Genomic DNA, 21,792 nt, shown 5'->3' with positions numbered 1-21,792 from the left:
TTGCGCGCTCAATGAATTTAATTAATCTGGATAGAACTTAGGGGGAGCTTACAAACCTCACCTTAAAGGCTATCGTACTCAGGGGGAGTTAGAGCTTACAAACCTCTGACTCTGAGCTTACAAACCTCAGAACCCCAAAGTCAACTTGTTAATTAGATTAACAACAATTGATCAATTTTTAAATACTATTGTTTGTAATCATCAAAAAGGGGGAGATTGTTGGAAACAAAATGTGTTTAACAATGAACCTTAAAGAGTTTTGATGATAACAAGGTATTAAAAAATTGTAAATTGGACTAGCTAATTTTGTTCAAGTGTACAGGACCATAGTTAAAAATTTACATCATGTAAAGGTTCTGAAAAACAAAAAGAGAGCTAAGGAATCAAGAAAAGGAAGCTTGAAAGCAGCTGAAAAGAAGTGCATCTGAATATGAAAGTGCATCTGAAGACAAAAGTGCTCCTGAAGAATGATGACGTCATCAGAAGCTGGAGGTCATCAGAAGCTGAAGATCATCAGAAGCTGAAGATCATCAGAAGCGGATAGTCATCAGAAGCGGATAGTTCAGAAGCAACTTCATCAGAAGCTGAAGCTCATCAAAAGCTGATTATCACCACAAGCTGAAGATTCAAGGATCAACACTTCAAAAGCTGTCTATTGGATTTGAAAACACTGCAGAAGACTAGTTGATGGTTGCAACAATCATTTTGGTGAAGATTTGAAGACATTGAAACCTTATCTTCAATAAGCGTTGACATTGTACTTTGTACGAACAGTACAACCACCTTCTCCACTGCTCTGTTTTGTGTCCACACTACAAGACAAGAAAACAGCTCCAGAATAACATCTATGCCTGAAAAGATGTTCCTTCACAATGGGAATGGATTTCAAATTGGTTCTTCATAGGACAATAACCAAATCAGGCAAAAGATCATTGGTGAAAGATCAAGCTTCAACAACGACTCTTTGATGTGCTGGCAATTTCACAACGTCTCTTTCACACCTCTATATAAAGGAGTGAGGACTTAGAGATTTGGTAATGCTGAACGAAAGACTCTCAATATTTTTACAAGTGCCAAACCTCTGCTGAAATTGTTCTGCATTCACTTAGAATTTCTGTTTCTCAAGTTCTTATCTTAGAAATTCTTAAGTCTTAGAGTCTGTATCTGTTTTGTATTGTGAGCACCTCTGATTGTATATCAAGTGTTCAACCTTAAACAATTTTCTATGTAATTTTGTTTAGAAGTCTCTTGCCGTTGTGCTTGAGCATAGAAGTCTCTTGATTGTGTTCTTGAGCATAGGAAGACCCTTGCAAAGTGTGCTTGAGCAAAGGAAGTCTCTTGTTGTGTGCTTGAGCAATTGTAATCTGATATTACATTTAGTGAAATCTCCTTGGAAGTGCAAGGGGGACTGGACTACTTCCGGATTGTGGAAGGAACCAGTATAATTGCTTTGTGTCTTTCTTCTTCTCTCTCTCTCTCTCTGTTTTATTCCGCTGTGTTCAGATTCTGATTATCACTTCAGAAGCTGTTTCACTTAGCTTCTGATCAGTGTGTTCAGTTTTAGGAGAATTGAAGAATTTTCAAAAACACAATTCAACCCCCCTTCTTGTGTTTTTTTCACCTTCATATTGTTTTACCCTTGACACGTCTAACTCGGTAAGATGTACCTATTTTTTGGGACGAAGAATGTGAAAAGAGCCTTAGAACCTTAAAAAAGAAGTTACCTAAATAACTAGTGTTGACTATTCCAGATCCAGACAAAAGATACATTGTATTATGTGATGAATCATCTAAGGGCCTTAGCCGTGTGTTAAAGCAAGGAGATAATGTTGTAGTCTATGCCTCTAGACATCTCAAGCCTCATGAGGAAAATTATACTACGCAATACGTTTTGTTGGTAGCCATGGACTTTGCATTGAAGGAGTGGAGACATCATTTATATGGTGCTCGATTTTATCTAACTTGTGCTCATACGACTCTAAAGTATTTATTTGATCTACAAGAACTGAATATGAGGCAAAGAAGATGGATGTGATATTTGAAGGAATTTGATTGTGATCTAAAATACCATAAATGGAAAGCAAACGTAGTAGCATATGCCTTGAGCAGGAAGACCTTGCCTAAAGCATAATTGATGATGCAAAGCGCAATTTGTATGAGATGTTCAGAGATCTGAATCTTGACGTCACAGAGGTGGATAGTGGAATTATGCAGCACAAGTTAGATAATTTGATCATGATTTAATGGACATTTTCTATTGTTTTGATTGAGTCATTGTAATTTTATTTCTTCCATATCCAAAAACATCATAGGTGTTTTGACTCATTTTATTTATACACTATATATAATTCGGCAACCAAGACATCTCATGGAAGTTGTGAAAGACAATGATTGTAGATCAGCGAGGTTTCAGAAGGCTTTGAAGATAATACAAGAGGGGGGAAATTTGTCCCAAGTCCCAGGAACATGTGAAAGAAGGAAAACACTCGAAGAACAGTGAAAAATGACACTTTCTGCGTCTAGGAACTGAAGCAATGTGCCCCACACATGCCCCATGCTACCTAGTGCACAACTACTAGAGAAATCAACTCTCCCGGCATGCCCATGCTTTCCGCGCATGCTGAATAGAAAGAAGAAGAAAAAAAATTCAGGTGATTTTTCACCGGCGGGTCGAAGGAAAAAGCTCAAATTCTAATGCACACCCAGCAGCAACTATGCATATAAATAGAGCTCCTTTCACAAATAAATTTTAGTTCAAAACTTGCAGTTCAAGGAAAAGGAAAGCTACCCAAGTATCAAAGTGGAATCTCACACCTCCTCCAATTTTGTTATAGAGTATGTTTTATTTTTCCTTGGCTATGTATTTTGTTAACATGACTAACACCTTTTGATCGAGGTTCTAAGATGAACTTCTATTTATCTGTTGGATTTTATTAATGCAAGTTATTTATTCAGTTATGATCTGAGTTATAATTAATTTTCATATGTTTCACACTTAATGCTTTTTGCACTATGAAGTGACACACCTAGGGCGTGAATTGATCTTAGATTGCATCTTGTTTTAACTGGAACAGTTACATATGAATTTTATCCAAGAGACTTTAATTTATTAGGGATCCATAAGGGTATGTTGATTAGGTTCTAAGACGCTTGTGCGACGTGAATCCTTTAGATGACAATTTAGGTGCCTAAGAATGAGACCCATGTTTACGGATCATATATAAATGAGCCTTTAGAATGTAATTACCTTTGAGAGTGTAATTCCCCATTCTAAGAATGAGACCCATGTTTACGGATCATATATAAATGAGCCTTTAGAATGATGAGGAGCAACGTAACATCTAGACGAAAACTTTATTTCCTATCTAGTGGTTACCTTGTATTAGTCCAACAAAGAGGTAGTTCCTTCACTTGAGTGCTAGTATTTTTGCTAAAATAAATCTCTGATTTATGTGTTGATGGCTTGACCTGATAACTCCTTCCTCATATTTGTCGAGGATATCAAGTAAAGCTTTAGCTTCACTCTCTTTGGCCTTACAAAACATAAAACAATCATCAACAAATAATAAGTGTGTCACAAGCGGCAATCCATGTCACACTTTAATGGATTTTCCATTGCCTCGCTATATTCTTTAGAAAAGTGAAAGTCTTTACGCACATAAATGAAAGTCTTTACGCACATATGATAAATGGATAAGGTGATAGAGGATCTCCTTAGAGGAGTCCTCTATCTAAATTTTGCAAACTAGTTCCTTCACCATTTACCTGCACACGAAGGTATACCTCTCTATAATGGATGCTAAGATTTCACATGTGGGTATTTTGAACATTATCATAAAATAATGTGTTAAAGGGATGTAACAAGGATGTAATATTGGGATGTAACTAGCAAAAGAATACCTCTATATTTGTCTTTAATGGTTAATGTATAAGCATATAAACTTGATCAAACTATATGAGCATAAATTTACCGTGTATTTCAACTAGGAAACAGCACATGACAACTTTGAACATTAATATATTCAACTAGACACCATTAATGTTGCAACCCTTCTTTTTATGCAAGAATCGCCTATCTATTCCTATACCAATTGAGTTGTGCAATTTTTTGTAGGAGTAACCTTATTGCCCACTTTTGAACTACTTCATACTACTTTGTCAAGAAAAAACAAATTGACATGACAAGGATTTAAATCATAAATCATAACTATAAATGAACTTTAAATCCAAACTAATAAAACCATAAAGCTTTCATTAACTAAATTGTAAAGAAACATCATACATAACATAATAAATCAACTCATATAAGAGTCTTAATTAAAATACCACAAACTAACAAAAAACCTTAATATAATGTTCTTAATAAATTGACACACCAAATCAAACAAACTAATTCATTATGATCATGACTATGATCAATTTCATGGTCTAGGCTTCATTTTCCCTTCATTTGCCATCTTGAAAAGGTGAGCTTGTGTTGCAGCAGCCTTGTTGGAGTGAAGTGATGATGCAAACCTGTCCCTAACTTGGTCAGTTGTGTAAGGGAACTTGTGGTTCACCAAGGAGTTGAGAAATGAAGCAGTGCCTTCTCTGTAGAGTGCTCCTAAACCATCAGTTCTTGTGTTGGAAAGTGCTTGTGGTAAGGTTAGACCAGGAGTAAACCCTGGAATATTAGTCACCCCAAAGGCATTTCCCATATTTCCCCACCAACCTAGAATTCCCCATATTATTCCTGGATGAGTCCTCCAGTAGCTGAAAATCACAGAAAAATTAATATCTCTAATTATAAACTAAATAAATTTTATTAAAATATACTCCTTGTTAAAACTACTAATCTGTCAAGTTCAAATATATAATAAAAAATTTAAAATAATATTTATACTACTTTTTTTTTTAATGGCAAAAATATATATTAAAACAAGAGATGGAAATTCAGAATCAGAATTAGATACATATACAAAAAAATAGTATTTCAGCTTAATATAAACTCTCTTAAATTACACTAAATACATTGTTTCTAAATATACTACTTATCAAAACTGTTGATCTGTCAAGTTCAAAAATATAAAGAACAGCTAAAATAATACTACTTATCTTTCTAAGGAGTTGGAAAATCAGAGTTAAATCCATATACATAAAAGGGTGTTTCAGTAACATATATACAAAAAATAGAAACATTAAATATGCTGTATATTTTGCTTAATATATACTATATTCAATTTATTATATTACAGTTTATAATTTATTATAAAGTTATATAATAAAACTTTTATGTTTCAAATGAATAAAGTCCTTTTTATAGGGAAAATGACATAACACTGGACCACTAGCTAAACTAAAATTTAATGTGGCTTTCTTTTTATAGAATAACCATATCTCTCCTGTTATTTGAAACAAATATTATGAAATAGGAAACACTATCATGAACATTGTGATTTTGTCAACGACAAAAAATAAAAAATATTAACAATGTGGTGTGTTGTGAAAGCAACTTACTTGCAAGTTCCAGGGAAAGGAGATGGGGAAGGAAGGAAAGGTGGTGTAGGGACAGTAGGAGTGCCAGGATCTATTGGTGTAGATGGAGATGGTGGTGTCAAAGTGACTGGTGGATCAGTTGGAGTTGATGGTGGTGAGTTATAGTATCCACCACTTGATGGAGGGTTTGATGGTGTTGAAGGTGTTGGATTATGTGATGGTGTTGATGGTGTAGAAGGATCATGTGGTGGTGAATATCCACATCCAGTTGAAGGTGGTGTTGGAGTATAAGACCCTCCACCATGTGATGGTGGTGATGAGCTTCCATGTGAAGGTGGTGAGCTTCCATGAGATGGAGAAGTACTCCTATGTGGGCCTGCATTATGTTAAAGACAAGGAAAAGATTAAATATTTTTCATAGAACTTTTGCTTAAATATTAAACAATGTTAGGGTTACTAGATATAACTACATGGTTAGTATAAATATTAGACAAATTTTGAATAATGAAGTTAGGGTTTTATTACATAGAGAATCAGAGAAAACTGATGAAGGAGTTCCTGAATGTGGAACTTCAACAGTGGTGGAGATTACAGGAATGACAAGGTGTTGAGAAAGAAGTGCAACAAGCACTGTGAACATTGAAAAGGAAACATAGGTTATTTTCTTCCCCATGATTTCTTGATGGTAAGAAGATAGTGAGATGGAATAAGAGAAGTGAGTGAGGATGTTTTTGTAGTGGTGTGGAGTGAGGTGGTAGTGGAGAATATAAAATGGTGAATATGGAGAGTGAAGTAAATATTAGCAGGTGGGAAGACCATAGGGTTAGTTGATATGTGACAGAGTGCATTTACTCCATAGTATTCTACTATATCTTTATGTAATAATGGGATTTGAATTCAACACATTAGGTGTGTGTTTCTGTAATGCATTTGCCAAAATTGATTTGCAACGAATTGATGCTGTGAAATTGCTTATGGTTAGATATTAGTGGAGTGTAAAGAGATCTATATATGATACATTCATGTAAAATTGAATTGAAAAATAAATTCAAAGCTAAAATTAAACCGTAGAAGATTAAAGTTGCAAATTTTAATTTCAAGTTAAAATCGATTTTACAGAGAATATACAAATTTTCAAAATTAATTATGACTATTTCAGATGTGTGTTGAAGTAATTGAATTTTGGAAAATGCTAATTAATAACCCTGGGACAATAGTTACAAAAACAATGGTAAAAATTTCTTGAAATTTATGTAATCAAGAAGTACTTAAAAGTGTAAAAAAAGTTGTTTACAATATTTTTTTTTTGGTTACAAAGTTGTTTACAATATAAAGCTTAGTTTATTTTATTTTCTTAACCAGTGTTTCCGAGACTTTATTTTTTTTTTTCCTCATCTAAAATAAGTAAAGATGATTTGGTGAAGGTGTAATTTGAGCAGATCCATTTCAAATCAACAGCTGAGATCAATTAATGCTTGTAATGATGGAAATCTAGATCCATAATAATGCCTGGTTTAATATTTTCTAAAATAGTTTTAGTAGGTGCACATGTCTAACACAACCTCTCTTTCCTTACCTAGGCATTGTTTCCTATGTTGATAAAAAAGCGTGAGTTCAATTTCGTGAATATTCACATATATTAGGCACTAATTAATAACATTTTCGTTGTAGTATTTACTTTCAAGAAGTTTAGGAAATAGAAAACTCATATAGTACTAACATCTCTATCTTCTTCAATAAAATTGTGAAAGTTTATATTTATATGAATGTATAATCAATAACTTGACAATGAAATGTATATCTCCAAAGTTCCAACAAGTGGGGGAGCTGATAGAGACACCCTAATGAGAATACATCAATGTATGCAATAAGGTACTCTTAAAAAATGTGATTGATTTTAATGGGATGTAATCTAATCATCAATATAGATCGTATATGTGCTTTTCTGCATTTTATAATCTATTTTAAAATATTGTCGAAAGTTTCTCAATTAGATCCATGTTTCTATATTTTTGTCATATGATGAGGGACTTAATTGAGAAATTTTTGATAAAGACAAAAACTATTTTGAAATATTAATAGAATCAGGGACTAATTTGAGAGTAACTTACAAAGACCGTGACTAATTTGATGGTTTACTCGATTAGTTAATTACAATAGTATCATGATTTTGCAAAAGTTCTAAAATTTAGATTTTCAAAACTACAATTGTACGCCGTAATTCTACCAAACTTATCGTGGATCCAAATATGTACATAATATGTTGAAGTATAATTTAAATTTAAAAATGATCAAAATAAATAAAGATTAAGCTTAATATGATAGAGATTAAAATTATTCTGATTTACCAAATTACAATTTCTAACCCATTTTCTTTTCTTCCTTCTATATATATCTTACTTTGATTTTGGTTCCTTCCTATAGGCTACAATAATTTCAATGTTTAGCAAGAAAAAGGGGTAAACATATGTGGTCCTCAAATATCAAGAGCACAGGTTGCAATTCAGACACTCAGTAGACTAGACTTCAGGGGCCAATGCACATGCTGTAAATTTAAGGCTCAGCTCAACTGTTATTGGTTTTATGTCGAATATTAATTCTGAACTGCCCTGTGTATAATATGGAATTCTTTTTTTGAATAAATCATATTTTTTTGAAAAAATAAATCTTCATTTAAGTCTCTAAACATAGGAGATAGGGTTACTATAATCTCTGGATATATTTTAATTTCTATTCATCCACTTAGTAAAGATCCAATTACAAATAAGGTCTTATAAATAATACTATATTTTCGAGGGGTGTTATATGCATTTTTTTGTGTTTTCCACTCTTGCCAGAACACATAAATATAAATTAAAATATTAAGATATTCTAGGGTCTTGGTGTAATTGCTTATCAAATCACACTTAAACCTGTCTGCAATTCTTGTCATGCATTAAAGTTCTGTGAATCTGTTTTTTAGTTTCAAGTGAAAAAGGTTTTCCAGATCTTTCTTGGCAGAAAACCTTCTCTGAATCTAATCATTATTTTTGTCACTTTTATTTTTTTTCTTTGATTTATTCTTTAACAATTGATAATTAAGAACAAAATAGTTGAGAACTAATTTTCCGACTATTGTATGACATAAGTAGTAGATACTTGTATTGTATATTATTGTATTGTTTGACCATTCAGTATAGGGTTCAATTTCTGATCGAAGCACATAAAAAAACATGTTGGCAATGGTCCACCTTTTAAATGAATCTCTTATTTTGAAAGATTAATCTCCTTCATTTAAGTATCATTTTTTTGTTTGAATCCTATCACTTTGCGCGAAAGTGCAAAGACTAATCTCTCAAGTCGGGAAAGATTGCATGGATACAAAACTCTTCCTCAAAAGATTTAACATTATTGCATTCCCAAGTTAAATTCAAACTCATTAACTCGGATTAAGGGCTATTTCAATATGGATTAAGTTTAAAGAGATTCTTTATCATCTCATACAAATGCTATAAGGTGAGCTACACGTAAGGGTTAATAATTCAAGAGAATCCAATTTAAATCCTTGTCAAAATAATCTTTAGCCAGATTTTACAAACCTCATAACTAAAATTTTGATCACCAGCTCCTGAGAATATTAGAATTAAGAAAAAAATAATAAATTTGAGTCAATTTTCTCATGACATCATGGATTGGAATATGTAATGTTAACATCATTCGAAAACAAACCATTTAGCAAAACAGTCAAACAAGGGCCCCAACTGCTCAAACAAATGACATTACAAGTAAAGTGAAGAGTTATTCCGAAATAAATGAAGTTGACAGAAAAGTAGGTAACATTTCACAAAATTGTTGGAAGAGAAGTGAATAGGGTTTGGTGGTGGTATTATTGGGACTCATTTCAACTTCTTCAAACTTTGCAATTTCATTCATTTGAGCTTTTATCATAGACATAGCTATTGGTTTACACAACAATTTTGTTACTATCACCAAAAGAGGATATCTGAAAGTAGCTCAAACAGCTACCTTTCAAGAGACATAAAAAACATTAATGAGTAGTTTCCATGTTGGTGGTAATAACGTTGTTTATTTTACTTTTCTCATAAATATAAGCTTCATGTTGCTGGGCTGTCATACACAATACAACATCGTCTTGCCTTGATGCTACAGCTCATTGACAAACTGTTTCGTCCTAGATACACAGTCTAATTTATTTTTATCAACGACCTATCAAACAAGTTACAAATAAAAATAATGCTTTTTTTTTTTAAGAAATAAAAATAATGCTGTACAACATACTCCCTCCGTCCCTTAATGTAACCCCTTTGTTTTTTTTCATATTTTTTAAGAAAAGTTGTCAGTGTAATTAATGTGTCTGTTTTGTGTATTAATATTACCAAATTGTCATTTGTTTGTATGTGTAATAAATTTGATTATTCATATTTCAAGACAAATTAGTAGTATTAATTAGGGGTATGTTTAGGAAAAAAATAATAAATGCATATAGTAATTTGAAAAGGAGTTTACATTTAGGGACAAAAATAAAATCAAATGTGTGTTTAGATATAGGGACGGAGGAAGTACTAGTTACTCCCTCAAAAAAAACATACTAGTTACTCTTTAAGATATACTACTTAGATCTTTGTTATAAAAATAAATTCATTTTTTTAATTTTTTCAATAAATAATGTATTTAATATATATTAGGAATTAGATACATCATTTTTTTTTTTTGAGGGAATCATTTATTAAATGAATTTTAAACGTGAACTTTCTTCTATATTATAGATCGGAGAAAGTACTTTAACAGACAATTTTTTTATCGATTAAATTACATGAGTTCTAAAATATTTATCGGATAAATTCATGTGAATTTTAACTAATAAAACAAAGTGTTTTGGTAGTTAGCACTTCTCTTCATTTCATTTCTGAGTAACAAAATATATTTTGACTCATGTGACTCAGATGATCAATTTTATGGAAATGTTTGATCGATCAATGCCTCAAGACTATGCATAACATATTGCATAACATTGTCAATTGAATAAAAACAAAACAAAACAAAAAATAGTTGGAGAAAGATAATATTAAATGAAATAAAAAAAAAAAAAATTAGTTGGAGGGTACCTTTATACGGTGTAGGACAACTTTGGGTTGTCAAAATAATTTTTCTTATAGTTGGAGAAAGATAATATTAAATGAAATAAAAAAAAAAAAATTAGTTGGAGGGTACCTTTATACGGTGTAGGACAACTTTGGGTTGTCAAAATAATTTTTCTTCATAGTACGAAGAAGCTTTGACATATTATAGATGAAAGTTGATTTTCTCACATCAAAAGTTTCCTAAAACACACATGAAAATTACGCAACTACCCCCAGTGGTAGTTAATTACTGTTGGATCAACCGGCAACAGTTAACTAACGCTGATCCAGCAGTAGTTAACTGCCGATGTTATCATTATATGCAGACAGTGCAGTTTGCATTGTTAAACCAAGCCATTTTCAGTCTGTTTTTGTTGTTGTGTGCAAGTGTGAGTTATATGCCCATATCGGATAGAAAAGTAAAGGTTGAACACCTTATAAGCAAGAAGACTTATAAACTCATTGCCTTAAGGTTTTGGGTAAGAGTGTGGTGTCTCTCTCACTAGTGAGGTTGTTCTAGCCTCGATGTGGACGGTCCCCCGAGCTCCCCTCATGACCGAGACCGCCGGTCAGTTGCGCAGAAAGCAGCAACGACGGTACAAGTGGCTCCATGTGCAGCAACGGCGATGCAAGCAAGTAAAAAGCTTCCACTCTGGTGGGGGGGAGCACAATAAAGTGATGGACTCACACTTGAGGGGGAGTGTTGTTTTGTGCAAGTGTGAGTTATATGTCCCACATCGGATAGAAAAGTAAAGGTTGAACACCTTATAAGCAAGAGGACCCATAAACTCATTGCCTTAAGGTTTTAGGTAAGAGTGTGGTGTCTCTTTCACTAGTGTGGTTGTTTTAGCCTCGATGTGGACGGTCCCCCGAGCTCCCTCATGACCCAACAGTTTTGACCTGTAATTACAAATAATTACAAACGGTAATTTCAGATTGAAATTAAACCAATTCAACAATAACCACCAAATGATTTAAACCAATTCAACAATAACCACCAAATCATTTATCAATGATTCATTAACATTACACTAATACGACAATACGTTACAGTTACACAAATGTTTGAAATTCCACAAAAATGAAGCATTATGCAACGCATTACATTAAATGACATATCAAATCTCTCCTGAACATTCCAGGCACCTGCAGTTGGAACGAACACAGAGATGTAACACATTATTTTCAACCATCCTCCTAAACATAATCCTACGTCGCTATTGTCATGAATAACCCTGAGGATAATAAGTTGTTTTCCAAGTGTCTTCTTCTTTGTCCGCCCCAATATCTACACACGGTATCTGTACAAATACATGAGATGTAGTATGATCTTCACCATGATACAAAAATTATATGTTAAGTTGTGTCTTCAAGTCATCCATAGTGTCGGTCAGACTTAAGAAAACTTTAATCATCTTCTTGAAAGCTGAATATCGGACATTCGCTTCAATTTATGCATTTTGAGACATATTGAACTTCACATAAGTTAAAAAATAACAAATATAAGGAAAATTGCTTTTTACCCAAAGAGTTTTGCTCATTCCTTCCCCAGTATTCCTAAAATAACCCCACGTGACTTAAGTCATGTTCACACACCTACGTGAGTTAACTCACGTTGGCCCAACGTGACTTAACTCACTTTAGGTAAATACCAACGTGACTTAAGTCACGTTGCGTTCTGGTATAGAAACAATACAAACCAACACAAAACTGTTGTGTTCCAAATAAAAAAAGTTTGAACTTTCTCCCTTCAAGTGCTAATTTGATCAAACTCAACGAAATCAACATCAACTTCTACTTCAATCACAAGTAAGTGTTCTCTAACCTTTTGCATCGTCTTTTTTTAGTTTATATGTTAGATTTTTTTTTTTATGAACTTGTGAAATTTTAGGTTATATGGTTGATTTGTATGTTTGATTTTTTTATTGTTAATGATGAAATAAGTTAGAAATTGTTGATTAGAGTAAGTTTGACATAGACGTGGTACGTTAGAGTTACAAATTGTTTGATTTTATGTTGAACTCTATGTGTTTGATAAAATGTCTCAATAAAAAATTGTTTGATATGTTGCATGTTAATGATAAAATTAGTTATAAATTGGACTGCTAATGTTGATTACAGTGATTTGAGTATAATGGGGTAGTTTAGAGATTGAAAGAAATTGAGTTGTTGATGTTAATTAGTTAGAAATGAAACAATGTCCCTATGAAAAAATCATTGATTTTTTGCATTGTTTTATGTTGTGTAGATATGTCTAAGATATCAGACAAGCTAAGAGAAGGTAGGAAGACCATGACCGTAAGTGCACATGCCGAAAGGCAGACTGGGCGCCCTCCTGTTAGAAGGAGATAGGGCGGTAGGAGTAAGGATGGGGAGGGGACGTCATCCCAGACTGGTCCATCCCAGGTTGTGGATCCCACACAGCCGTATAAGCAACATTATGAGCTGCCTCAACATCAGGAGGGTGAGGCTCAGCAGGAGACCAGATCAGATAGTTTTCCTGGAGGTCATACCGATCTGTCGCTTTTACAAAATTTCGATAGACAGGTGACTTGCAAGATTTGGAGCGACACCGACGTAAGTAAAAAAAATTAATTTTATTTAGTTATAGTCCGACAAATTTTTAAGGATTCAATTGTTATTTTTAATTGTTTGATTTTTGTCTTTTTTACGGTTCAATAGATATGTTTATTTTAATTGAGATGTTCATTTTAATTATTATTTTTTTAACGATTAAATTGTCATATTAAAGTGTTTATTTTAATTTTACAATTTAATTGTTATATTAAAATGTTTAATGATTATTTTAATTTTAATTTTTTTACCATTAAATTGTTATGTCTTTTTAAGTTATTCAAATGTTTATAGTTTTAACGGTTTGTTGTTTGTTTATATTTTTTGTATTTCAGTTTCGAAGGGAGCATTGGCTTAACTATTCCTCGCACGGGAGGAAAATTAGGCACGACCAGTTGACCGTCCTGGATATTGGTGCAGATTGGTTCTATCAGCGGGTGAATGCATCCTGTCTTGCCCCCTCTTGAAGACTGTGTATTCTACCATCAACTTTGGCCTCATCAGGAGATAATATCTTTCATTTGCTTGTTGGGAGATGACCGTCACACTCGATATGTGGTGTGTCTTCTATACATCCCTATCTCAGGGAGGCTTATGCACTACGACGAATGCAGCTACGAGTTGGGTATTCTAACGATGCGGTATGAGCTGGGTTTGACGGAGAAAGAAGGTGAGGATGAGACGAGCACACAATGGGGTTGGAATATTAGTATTCCTAACCTGAAGAAGTTGTATGATAGACTCCTTCGTAGGTGCAATTAGTTGGAGGAGTTGGCTGATGAGGAGGAGACAAAGGAGGGTTTGCTTTCACAAAATGGTTGTATAAATATTATTACTCTTTGGTATTATCATGGTTGGTTGGTTGGGAGCTAAGCTTTGTTTTTGGAAGGTTGGACCGCCCAACTAGTTTGGGCTAAGGATTAAGAGGTTGGAGATCATGGGTTCACACCCGAATAAAAAACTAAATATTAATCTAACAATCAAATATTATTAACATTTATCATTAAAAAAAATGTTAAGCCTTGTTTTGGTGACCAAATATTTCAAGTTGTATCTTTGCACACATTGTGCTTGGCTACGGTTTAAGCTCCTTTGACATTGAAAAAAATATGCACTAGTATGAAATTTACAAGATAAAACATTTGAAAGAACAAAATTTTCCATTACTTATTTTTATGAACATATATGAGAAAAAAGGTTGCTCACTTACATCTATCAAAGCCATCATTCCCTATAAAATTATAATGATAACCTTTCCATGGCTATTCAAACATTATAAATTAAATGATAGGGCTACATTTTCAAGTAATAGTCAATCCAAATTTTCCTTCAACATATCATCCATTTGCAATAGCCTCTAATCAAGTTGTATTCTGTTCTCCTTGCGGCATTCATATGGAAGACCATGAGCATAACGTCTTAAATCAGCACAATAGTCATAAACTACCCATTTAGAAAGAACTTCTTTCATTTTTCTCTTGCTTTCACTATCAAGGCCTTTATATTTTCCACCATTGTAATTCCTGCAATTAGCAATTTGACCATGATTTGCAATGCAAGCAATTGCATTAAAGTTCTTGAAACCAGCCACGAATGGAGCATTTGAGAGATCAATCTTCACTTCACCCCATCTTGTTGCCCAAGAGTCTCCATTCCAAAGAGTTGTGTAAACCCTCATTGGTCTTTTTGTAGGGAATGGAACACCAATTCTTTGCCTATTGAGCATCACTCTGATGGGATTGTTATCCACCAGGATTCTACAAAAACAATAAACATATATATTAATATAAATATGAGTACAACGCAAATGGTTGGTACACAATATCTTTGTTAAGAACTCTCGTCGAGTTCAATTCTTAAGTCAAACATAATTTTAGGTTGCCTTTGAGAAGTTGTATGGAAGTTACCCACATACCAATTAAAAACAGCTATGTGTATTCCATTAACTTTTTTTTTTAAAAAAAAAAATTATATGTTTGATATATAGTAAAGTACTCGTTACTGATTTTAATTGGTTGTGAGTAATTTACCCACCTTTTTTCTTTTAAAACATGGAGGGGTGGAGTCCAATTGTTTGAATTTCCTTGGACAAAACATAGAGCACTCCATCTTTAAAAGGACTTCATCTTTAAAATTGGAATGGACCCTTTTTGAGGTCTATATTTGAGGTATATATATACAATTTTTATTTTAATATGTATTTGCAAATGCATATGCTTAATCTAATTAATTACTAACGTCAAAAAAATTAATCTAATTAGTTATTAGATGTTTTGTTACTTACATAATGCGATCAGAGTTCCAATCAATAGAATACGTGTGGTAGTCCTCAGTTGGATCAAACCAAAGATAGAATTGCATTTCACGACCCCCAATACCTTCAGCATATACATTTGTTGAGAGAAGATAAGGTTCACCAGTCAAATTTCCCAAGAACTCTATATCAATCTCATCATGCTGTGCTCCTACGGAACTTAGCTGCACATGAATATACAAATCAATAACTATGCCACAAGACAACAACATCTTCATGCATAAATACATAAATATAAATAATAATGTATATATACAAATCAAATCACACCTAAGAATTAACATCTAGGGCATAAATTTTGTTATCTACATGGTGGCCCAATAACGAGTGGTTCAACAATAGATTAAGAAAATGCTATGATACAAACATACAAAAATGTAGAAGAAAAAAAATTATTTTCCAAAAATGTAAAAAAAAAAAAAAAAAAAAAAAGAGTCCCGTTTTAGTTTTGCAAAATAAAGTTTTTCTTGCGTTCTATAAAATCTTGTTTTTTGATAGACTTTTAAAAAAAACTTAACCAAGCATGCTAAAACATCAAAATATATGGTTAGAATTAGATTTATCATTTATGTAGGGCTTCTAATATGGTCTTGGTAATGGTGCACCCAAGGTTTGATTTCCTACAACAAATTTCATTCCCTTTATAACCATTTTCAATAACCTCTTATACCAATTATCTCAAGTGTCCACCTTGAAATGAATCCTTTTCTAAAATGTCCATATTACAAGCACGTTTTAAATTGTGGTTGCAGTTACACCGTGAATCTTAGTATTGTGAAAAAATATAATTCCATCGGAATTGCATTTGTATTTGCAATGTTGCAACGGAGACCTCAAAATCTTTTATATTGAGGTTGCAACTGTGTTTGCCGACCACAATTTAAAACCATGCTAGACCTCAAAATCTTATTATTTAAATTGAAGATGACATACATAATAGGCCGTGACGGTTCCAGCAGAATTTCCTGGTACAAGTTTGATTTTCATGTCAAATCTTCCAAACAAATACTCATTCTTGGACACAATGCCTGAGCCACAATATTCATCCAAAGTAAGGGTCATGCTATTACCATCCTCCTTTATATCAACCCTTTCTTCTCCAAAAAGATTATCAAAAAGGGTGTTGAAATTTCCACCCAATACAATTGTGCTGAACCCTAAAAACAAAGATAAAAACAAAAGGAAAAGGGAACCATAATATGATGAAGAAGCCATTTTAATCTTTGCGAAAAACACCAAAGATTTTTTCAAATAAATAGAAATGGTTTCATTCAAAATTTCACATATGGTTGCGACAGTTACATGAATAAGATTGATGTAGCTGTCAAACACGGATTGTGATGACTGCTTTAACGCAATATTACTGTCGCAATTGCAGTTGCATGCAAACTGCAATTGAAAACATTGACTTGATGATTTGTTTTTCTAAAAAGAGAGAGAGCAAGAAAGATGAGAGAGAGAGATGATTAGAGTTAGGTTTTTTTTTTACGCCAACAATGTTTTTAGATCTTTGCATGGTTGTCTTCTCAAATTTGACGTTGGACAAAAAGTCAAAGCTCAAAATGGGTGATTACTTAAGATAGAAAGTGCCAAACATGGAGATGGAAGGATGATATGTGAAAAAAAAAAAAAATATCATGCTTTTGCATTAATAACACTTTTGGATGGACCAACTTATATTTTTATTTTTTTGACAAAATTAAACTTTAATCTCTTAGTTTAATTTCAGATAATAGTTTGATTTTTTATCGCTTTTTATTGTAATTTGTCCTTTTGATCCACTGGTATATGAATTTACAAGTTTTAAAATTTATATGAAAATATAGATGAAAAACTATATATCTAAAGATTGAGAGACCTTAAAAAAAAAATTATGGATTAAAGCTTGAAAAATTCATATGCAAATGAATCAATAGGACAAAATCATGGATTTACACAAGTTAGAATCTTGAAACATAATTTTTAGAGTTTCTTACGATGAAATAATATGATTCTCAAGGATTACTCTTGTGCATCAATGTTATGAATGTAACGCCCGTCTGAATTATTTAATTATTTTAATGAGTTTTAGAATATATTTATATGAATTGTGTGATTTATAAGATTTATGCGATTTATATGTGATTTAATGTGATTTATAAGATTTTTGTGAGTTATATGACTTTTAGAGATTTTAAGAGATGTTGTGACTTATTTTATTATTTAATAAAATAAGATTTGAAAATAAAATAAATATTAAGTTGTGGGGCTGTTTTATAAATTCAGAGAGTTTAGTGATTTAAGAGGAAATAGGAAAGAATAGTAGAGGAGTTATAAATAAGGAAGTCTAGGTTAGAAAACGTTTTTACGTTAAAACGACTTTTGGAGAAGAGGAGAACAAGAGAAGAGAAGACCCAAAGAGATAGGCTGCATCGATTTTGCTAAGGTAAGGGTGAGACTATCTTTCACTAATATTAAGCCTGTGAATCATTAGATTGCATCTAACATGTTTTAGGATGAATTTGTGAGATTAAGAGAATTAGGGTTGGAGTGAGAATTGATGATTAGATGATGGAAAACCGTTGAATTAATGTAAGAATCATGTACATACCTTAGATAATCCATAGGATGGTTATTTGAAGTAATTTTGAGGTTAGAACCATGAGATTAGATGAATTTTTGAGAAAAACAGAATTCTGTCCGAGCTGACATTCATCGCTCGCCGCAACGAGCAGCATAGCTCGCCTCGCGAGCTAAGAACACCATCGCTCGCCACAACAAGCAGTCCATGTACTCGCCACCGCGAGCAAGTTAGCTAGCCTCGCGAGCAACCCATTTTGAGAGTCCAGTGAGCATGTTTTGCTCGCCGCAGCGAGCAATGCCACTCGCCACAGCGAGCAACTAGTGCATTCTGCTTAAATTTATTTTCTTGCGATCTTTCGCACGTGTAGTCTTGAGATGTCTTTTGGGTAGGAAATGTAAGTTGTTAAGAGGTTGTAAACTGTCTAGGAAGTCTAAATTAAGATGATTTAAGATAAGTATTAATGTGATAATGTTATAAACGCATTATGTGGAATTATTACGATGTTTAAGATGTTGTTGATTATCATTTGATACTGTTATATTATGATGCTGATATGATATGAGTTAATATGTGCTGCATATGTTGCTGTTGATCTTATTTAAGACGTAAATGTCGGTCTAAGTCATGAAGTTATAAGATGTCCATGAGGTTTCTATGATGTAAGATGTTGACTCCATGCATACTCAGGGCTCATGCCCTATGAGCTTTTGCTCAACAGAGACGATGGCTCATGCTCTAGGAGATTTTGCTCAATAGCAACGAGGGCTAATGCCCTAGGAGTATATTTATGCTCATAAGCGACGAGGGCTTATGCCCTAGAATGGTACCACATGCATTTGCATTGTCAAGATGATTTAAGATGTTAAGAGTTGCATAGTCGAGTGTAAATGCCTTGTCGAGTCAAGTTGTTAAGGTGTGATGTCATAACAAAGTATCTAGTGATGAAATATGATGATGATGATGATGTGTAATGATGATTATGACTGTTATATGATGAATAGTGATTCTAATCAATGAAGTTAAGGTGTTAGATATATATTGCTTAGATGAATTGATAATAACTATGTATTTTTAATATAATTGTTGAATTATATGAAGTTTATGTCGTTAAATGTAACTGATGAGTTATATGCTTAATAATATTGTTTGAGAAATCTCACCCCTTCTGCTTGAAAATGTTGTTCTTCGTATGGGTAACTTGCAGGTAATCAAGATTAGGCGTGGTCGTGAGTGGACTCCTCACAAGTGTGTCTTTAGGTGCTCTGATACGTAACGGGATGGGAGTCTTGACATTGTTTTCTATTCCTTACGTATTGTTTATGAGATTTATAATGAAGTTGTCGGATTGAACTAGTTATTATGTTTTAGACTATTTATGAGACTTTTATGATGAGGCCTTGGTGCCAAAGACTATTTTTAGATGATGATAAATTCCGCTGTGAAATATTAAGTAATTTGTTGATTGTATTTGAGGGATAAATAATTATTTAATCCATTTATGATTTTTATGAAATGTGACATTCCTTTCACGATGAATTACTCTGATTTTATTACGAAATTTTTACGTTGGGAAAACGGGGTGTTACAATGATCCTAATTTTAGCATCTAATCAAAACCTATCTAATTCTAACTAAAGTTTTCTGGTGCAAACCCACTTGGGTTGGCCTAGTGGTATTGGTTTGGGATTTGAGAGTGTGTTCCTTCTCGAAATCTCAAGTTTGATCTCTCCGGTGCTAATTTAGGTGGACTAATTTAGCTTCAAAAAAAAATTTCTGGTGCAACTGTGAATTGATTTATTAATGTCCGAAATTTCAAAAATACCAACGTTTGTGAAATATGAAGGTGTAATTATTCAAGGATTCACATTCAATTAATTATTTGTCATATGGGGTCAATTGGAATGTAATAATAATTTCAAATTTAAATTATATGAGTCATATGTTTAAATTTTTTTTGAAAGGGTGTCATATGTTTAATGAAAATGTGTATTTAACGTGCTTTAACCATTTTAATGCAAGTAGTTTCAATTTTATATCAAATTAAACCTAAAATACTAATATTATTATACATCATAATAAGGATTTGATTTGTTTTAATGTCATTTTAATAAATTCTCTTTTTTTAAAGGATTAACAAATTTTTTATTGTTTTTACGAGTTATAAAAGTTTGTGACCCATCTTTCAAAAAAAAAATGTGTGACCCAAGCATATGAAGGACAATTACATGATACATTTAAAGGTTTTGGGTGAAGATGTGGTGTCAATCTCACGTTTGTGGTTGCTCTTAACCTAATGTGATTCTCCAGTCCAGTTTGTCTTCCCCATAAGTCACAATATTATATGATGAGCTATTTTGTTAGTTTTGGATATCATTTGTTAAAAAAAAAAAATTATCATAAATTTTAGTTTTTTAGATGTTATTCAGTTTGATTTTCTTTTTTTATTCAACATTTATTATTTCAAATTACTTCACTTTTGGTATTTGGTAGGACGTGGCAATGAAAAATTGTAGATGTGTTATGGTGAATTAATAAAATATATGCTTATTAGACATTTTAAGTGAAGATGTGGTGTCAATCTCATTTGTGGTTGCTTTTAGCTAAACATGATGATCCAACTCATTTAGACTCGTTTTGTAGTCCAAAAGTCACAATAAACTATTTTTTTGGTGTTTGAATGTCATTTGTTTAATTTTTATCTTAGAATTTAGTTTTTGGTTGTCATTCGATTTCATGTTATTTCTTTATTTAACCTTTATTATATACTACGTTGACAAAATACATGCTTATGAGACATTTTTAAAAAGATGTGACATTGTTTTTAAGCAAGTCTACTTTTCATGGTTAAATAGATTACCCAAAAATATCCAACTCCATTAACAAACTCGTATAATTACGGGGAACTCACTCTATTATCTATACCTTGACACACAAAAAAGACACTACATATTTTTTTCTTATCGTTTCTCCCAAGGTCAAATTCTTTTTTCGTATTAGTTTTTTTCTTTCTAATTTCCTTTCTCTCTACGCATTAAAGAAAATGAATATAAATATCCCTCCATAAAATCCACCACACAAATCCACCTTTTTAAACATCTGTTTGACCTTACTTGACAATCTCACATAATTACGGATGTTGTAACACCCATACTAAAAGTGTATAGAATATTTGGCATGTGTGTTAACTTAGTACTGGATACATTAAAAATTACAGCAAAATTTTGGCCGAATAAAAATAAACATCAATTCAAGTTCGTACAACTGAGAACTTGATGCAACTGTCAAATACATATCTGTTACATATCTGAAGCCACAAGAAATAATTTAAACTAGTACGAAACATGCATATGAACATAAGTCATTCAGCCTCCTGCATTTCCTTCCCTGTCACACACAACCTGCCGATCTTAAATAAATAAAAGGGATTGGGGTGAGACAGGATGTCTCAGTGAGTTCCACCTATCCTAGGTTGTAGGCAATCTCAGAAAATGTATGATCGCCATCTGTCTCTACATAAACTTATTTAAGAACTTTCTGTTCTGTTCTGCATATCTTAGCGATCGGGGGAAAATCTAGGATCGTTAAGGGTATTCTAATATAATTCTGCCATAATTATATTTATATCATATTCATAATTAAGTTAGAATGTTAGCGTTGAACAAACAATATTATATGGGTTGATTTTACGGAATGGATCCCAGTGGAGTAACCCCGGTCATCATCCCACTGCTATGTGGTGAAAATTC

General features: G+C 32.7%; 2 protein-coding genes across 2 annotated transcripts; both read right to left on the bottom strand.

The window, feature by feature from the left end:
- Nucleotides 1-4,232: 4,232 nt before the first annotated feature.
- On the bottom strand, nucleotides 4,233-6,213 carry LOC146937830 (protodermal factor 1-like). The gene is made up of 3 exons (XM_085751936.1): nucleotides 6,001-6,213; nucleotides 5,497-5,851; nucleotides 4,233-4,752 (listed from the first exon to the last, which is right to left on the bottom strand). Exons 1-3 carry the CDS (start codon nucleotides 6,146-6,148, stop codon nucleotides 4,422-4,424), a joined length of 834 nt encoding a protein of 277 aa, XP_085608062.1. The 5' UTR covers nucleotides 6,149-6,213; the 3' UTR covers nucleotides 4,233-4,421.
- Nucleotides 6,214-14,310: 8,097 nt separating this feature from the next.
- Nucleotides 14,311-16,947, bottom strand: LOC146937829 (xyloglucan endotransglucosylase protein 1-like). Its single transcript, XM_085751935.1, has 3 exons — nucleotides 16,417-16,947; nucleotides 15,454-15,647; nucleotides 14,311-14,926 (listed from the first exon to the last, which is right to left on the bottom strand). Exons 1-3 carry the CDS (start codon nucleotides 16,696-16,698, stop codon nucleotides 14,527-14,529), a joined length of 876 nt encoding a protein of 291 aa, XP_085608061.1. The 5' UTR covers nucleotides 16,699-16,947; the 3' UTR covers nucleotides 14,311-14,526.
- Nucleotides 16,948-21,792: the final 4,845 nt, after the last annotated feature.

This window comes from Medicago sativa, chromosome 3, assembly GCF_051527215.1.
Source record: "Medicago sativa cultivar Bolivia chromosome 3, Bolivia_mono, whole genome shotgun sequence".
Lineage (NCBI taxonomy): Eukaryota > Viridiplantae > Streptophyta > Magnoliopsida > Fabales > Fabaceae > Medicago > Medicago sativa.
Note: the sequence above shows the minus strand (reverse complement) of the source record. Positions and strands in the feature narration are given on the sequence as shown.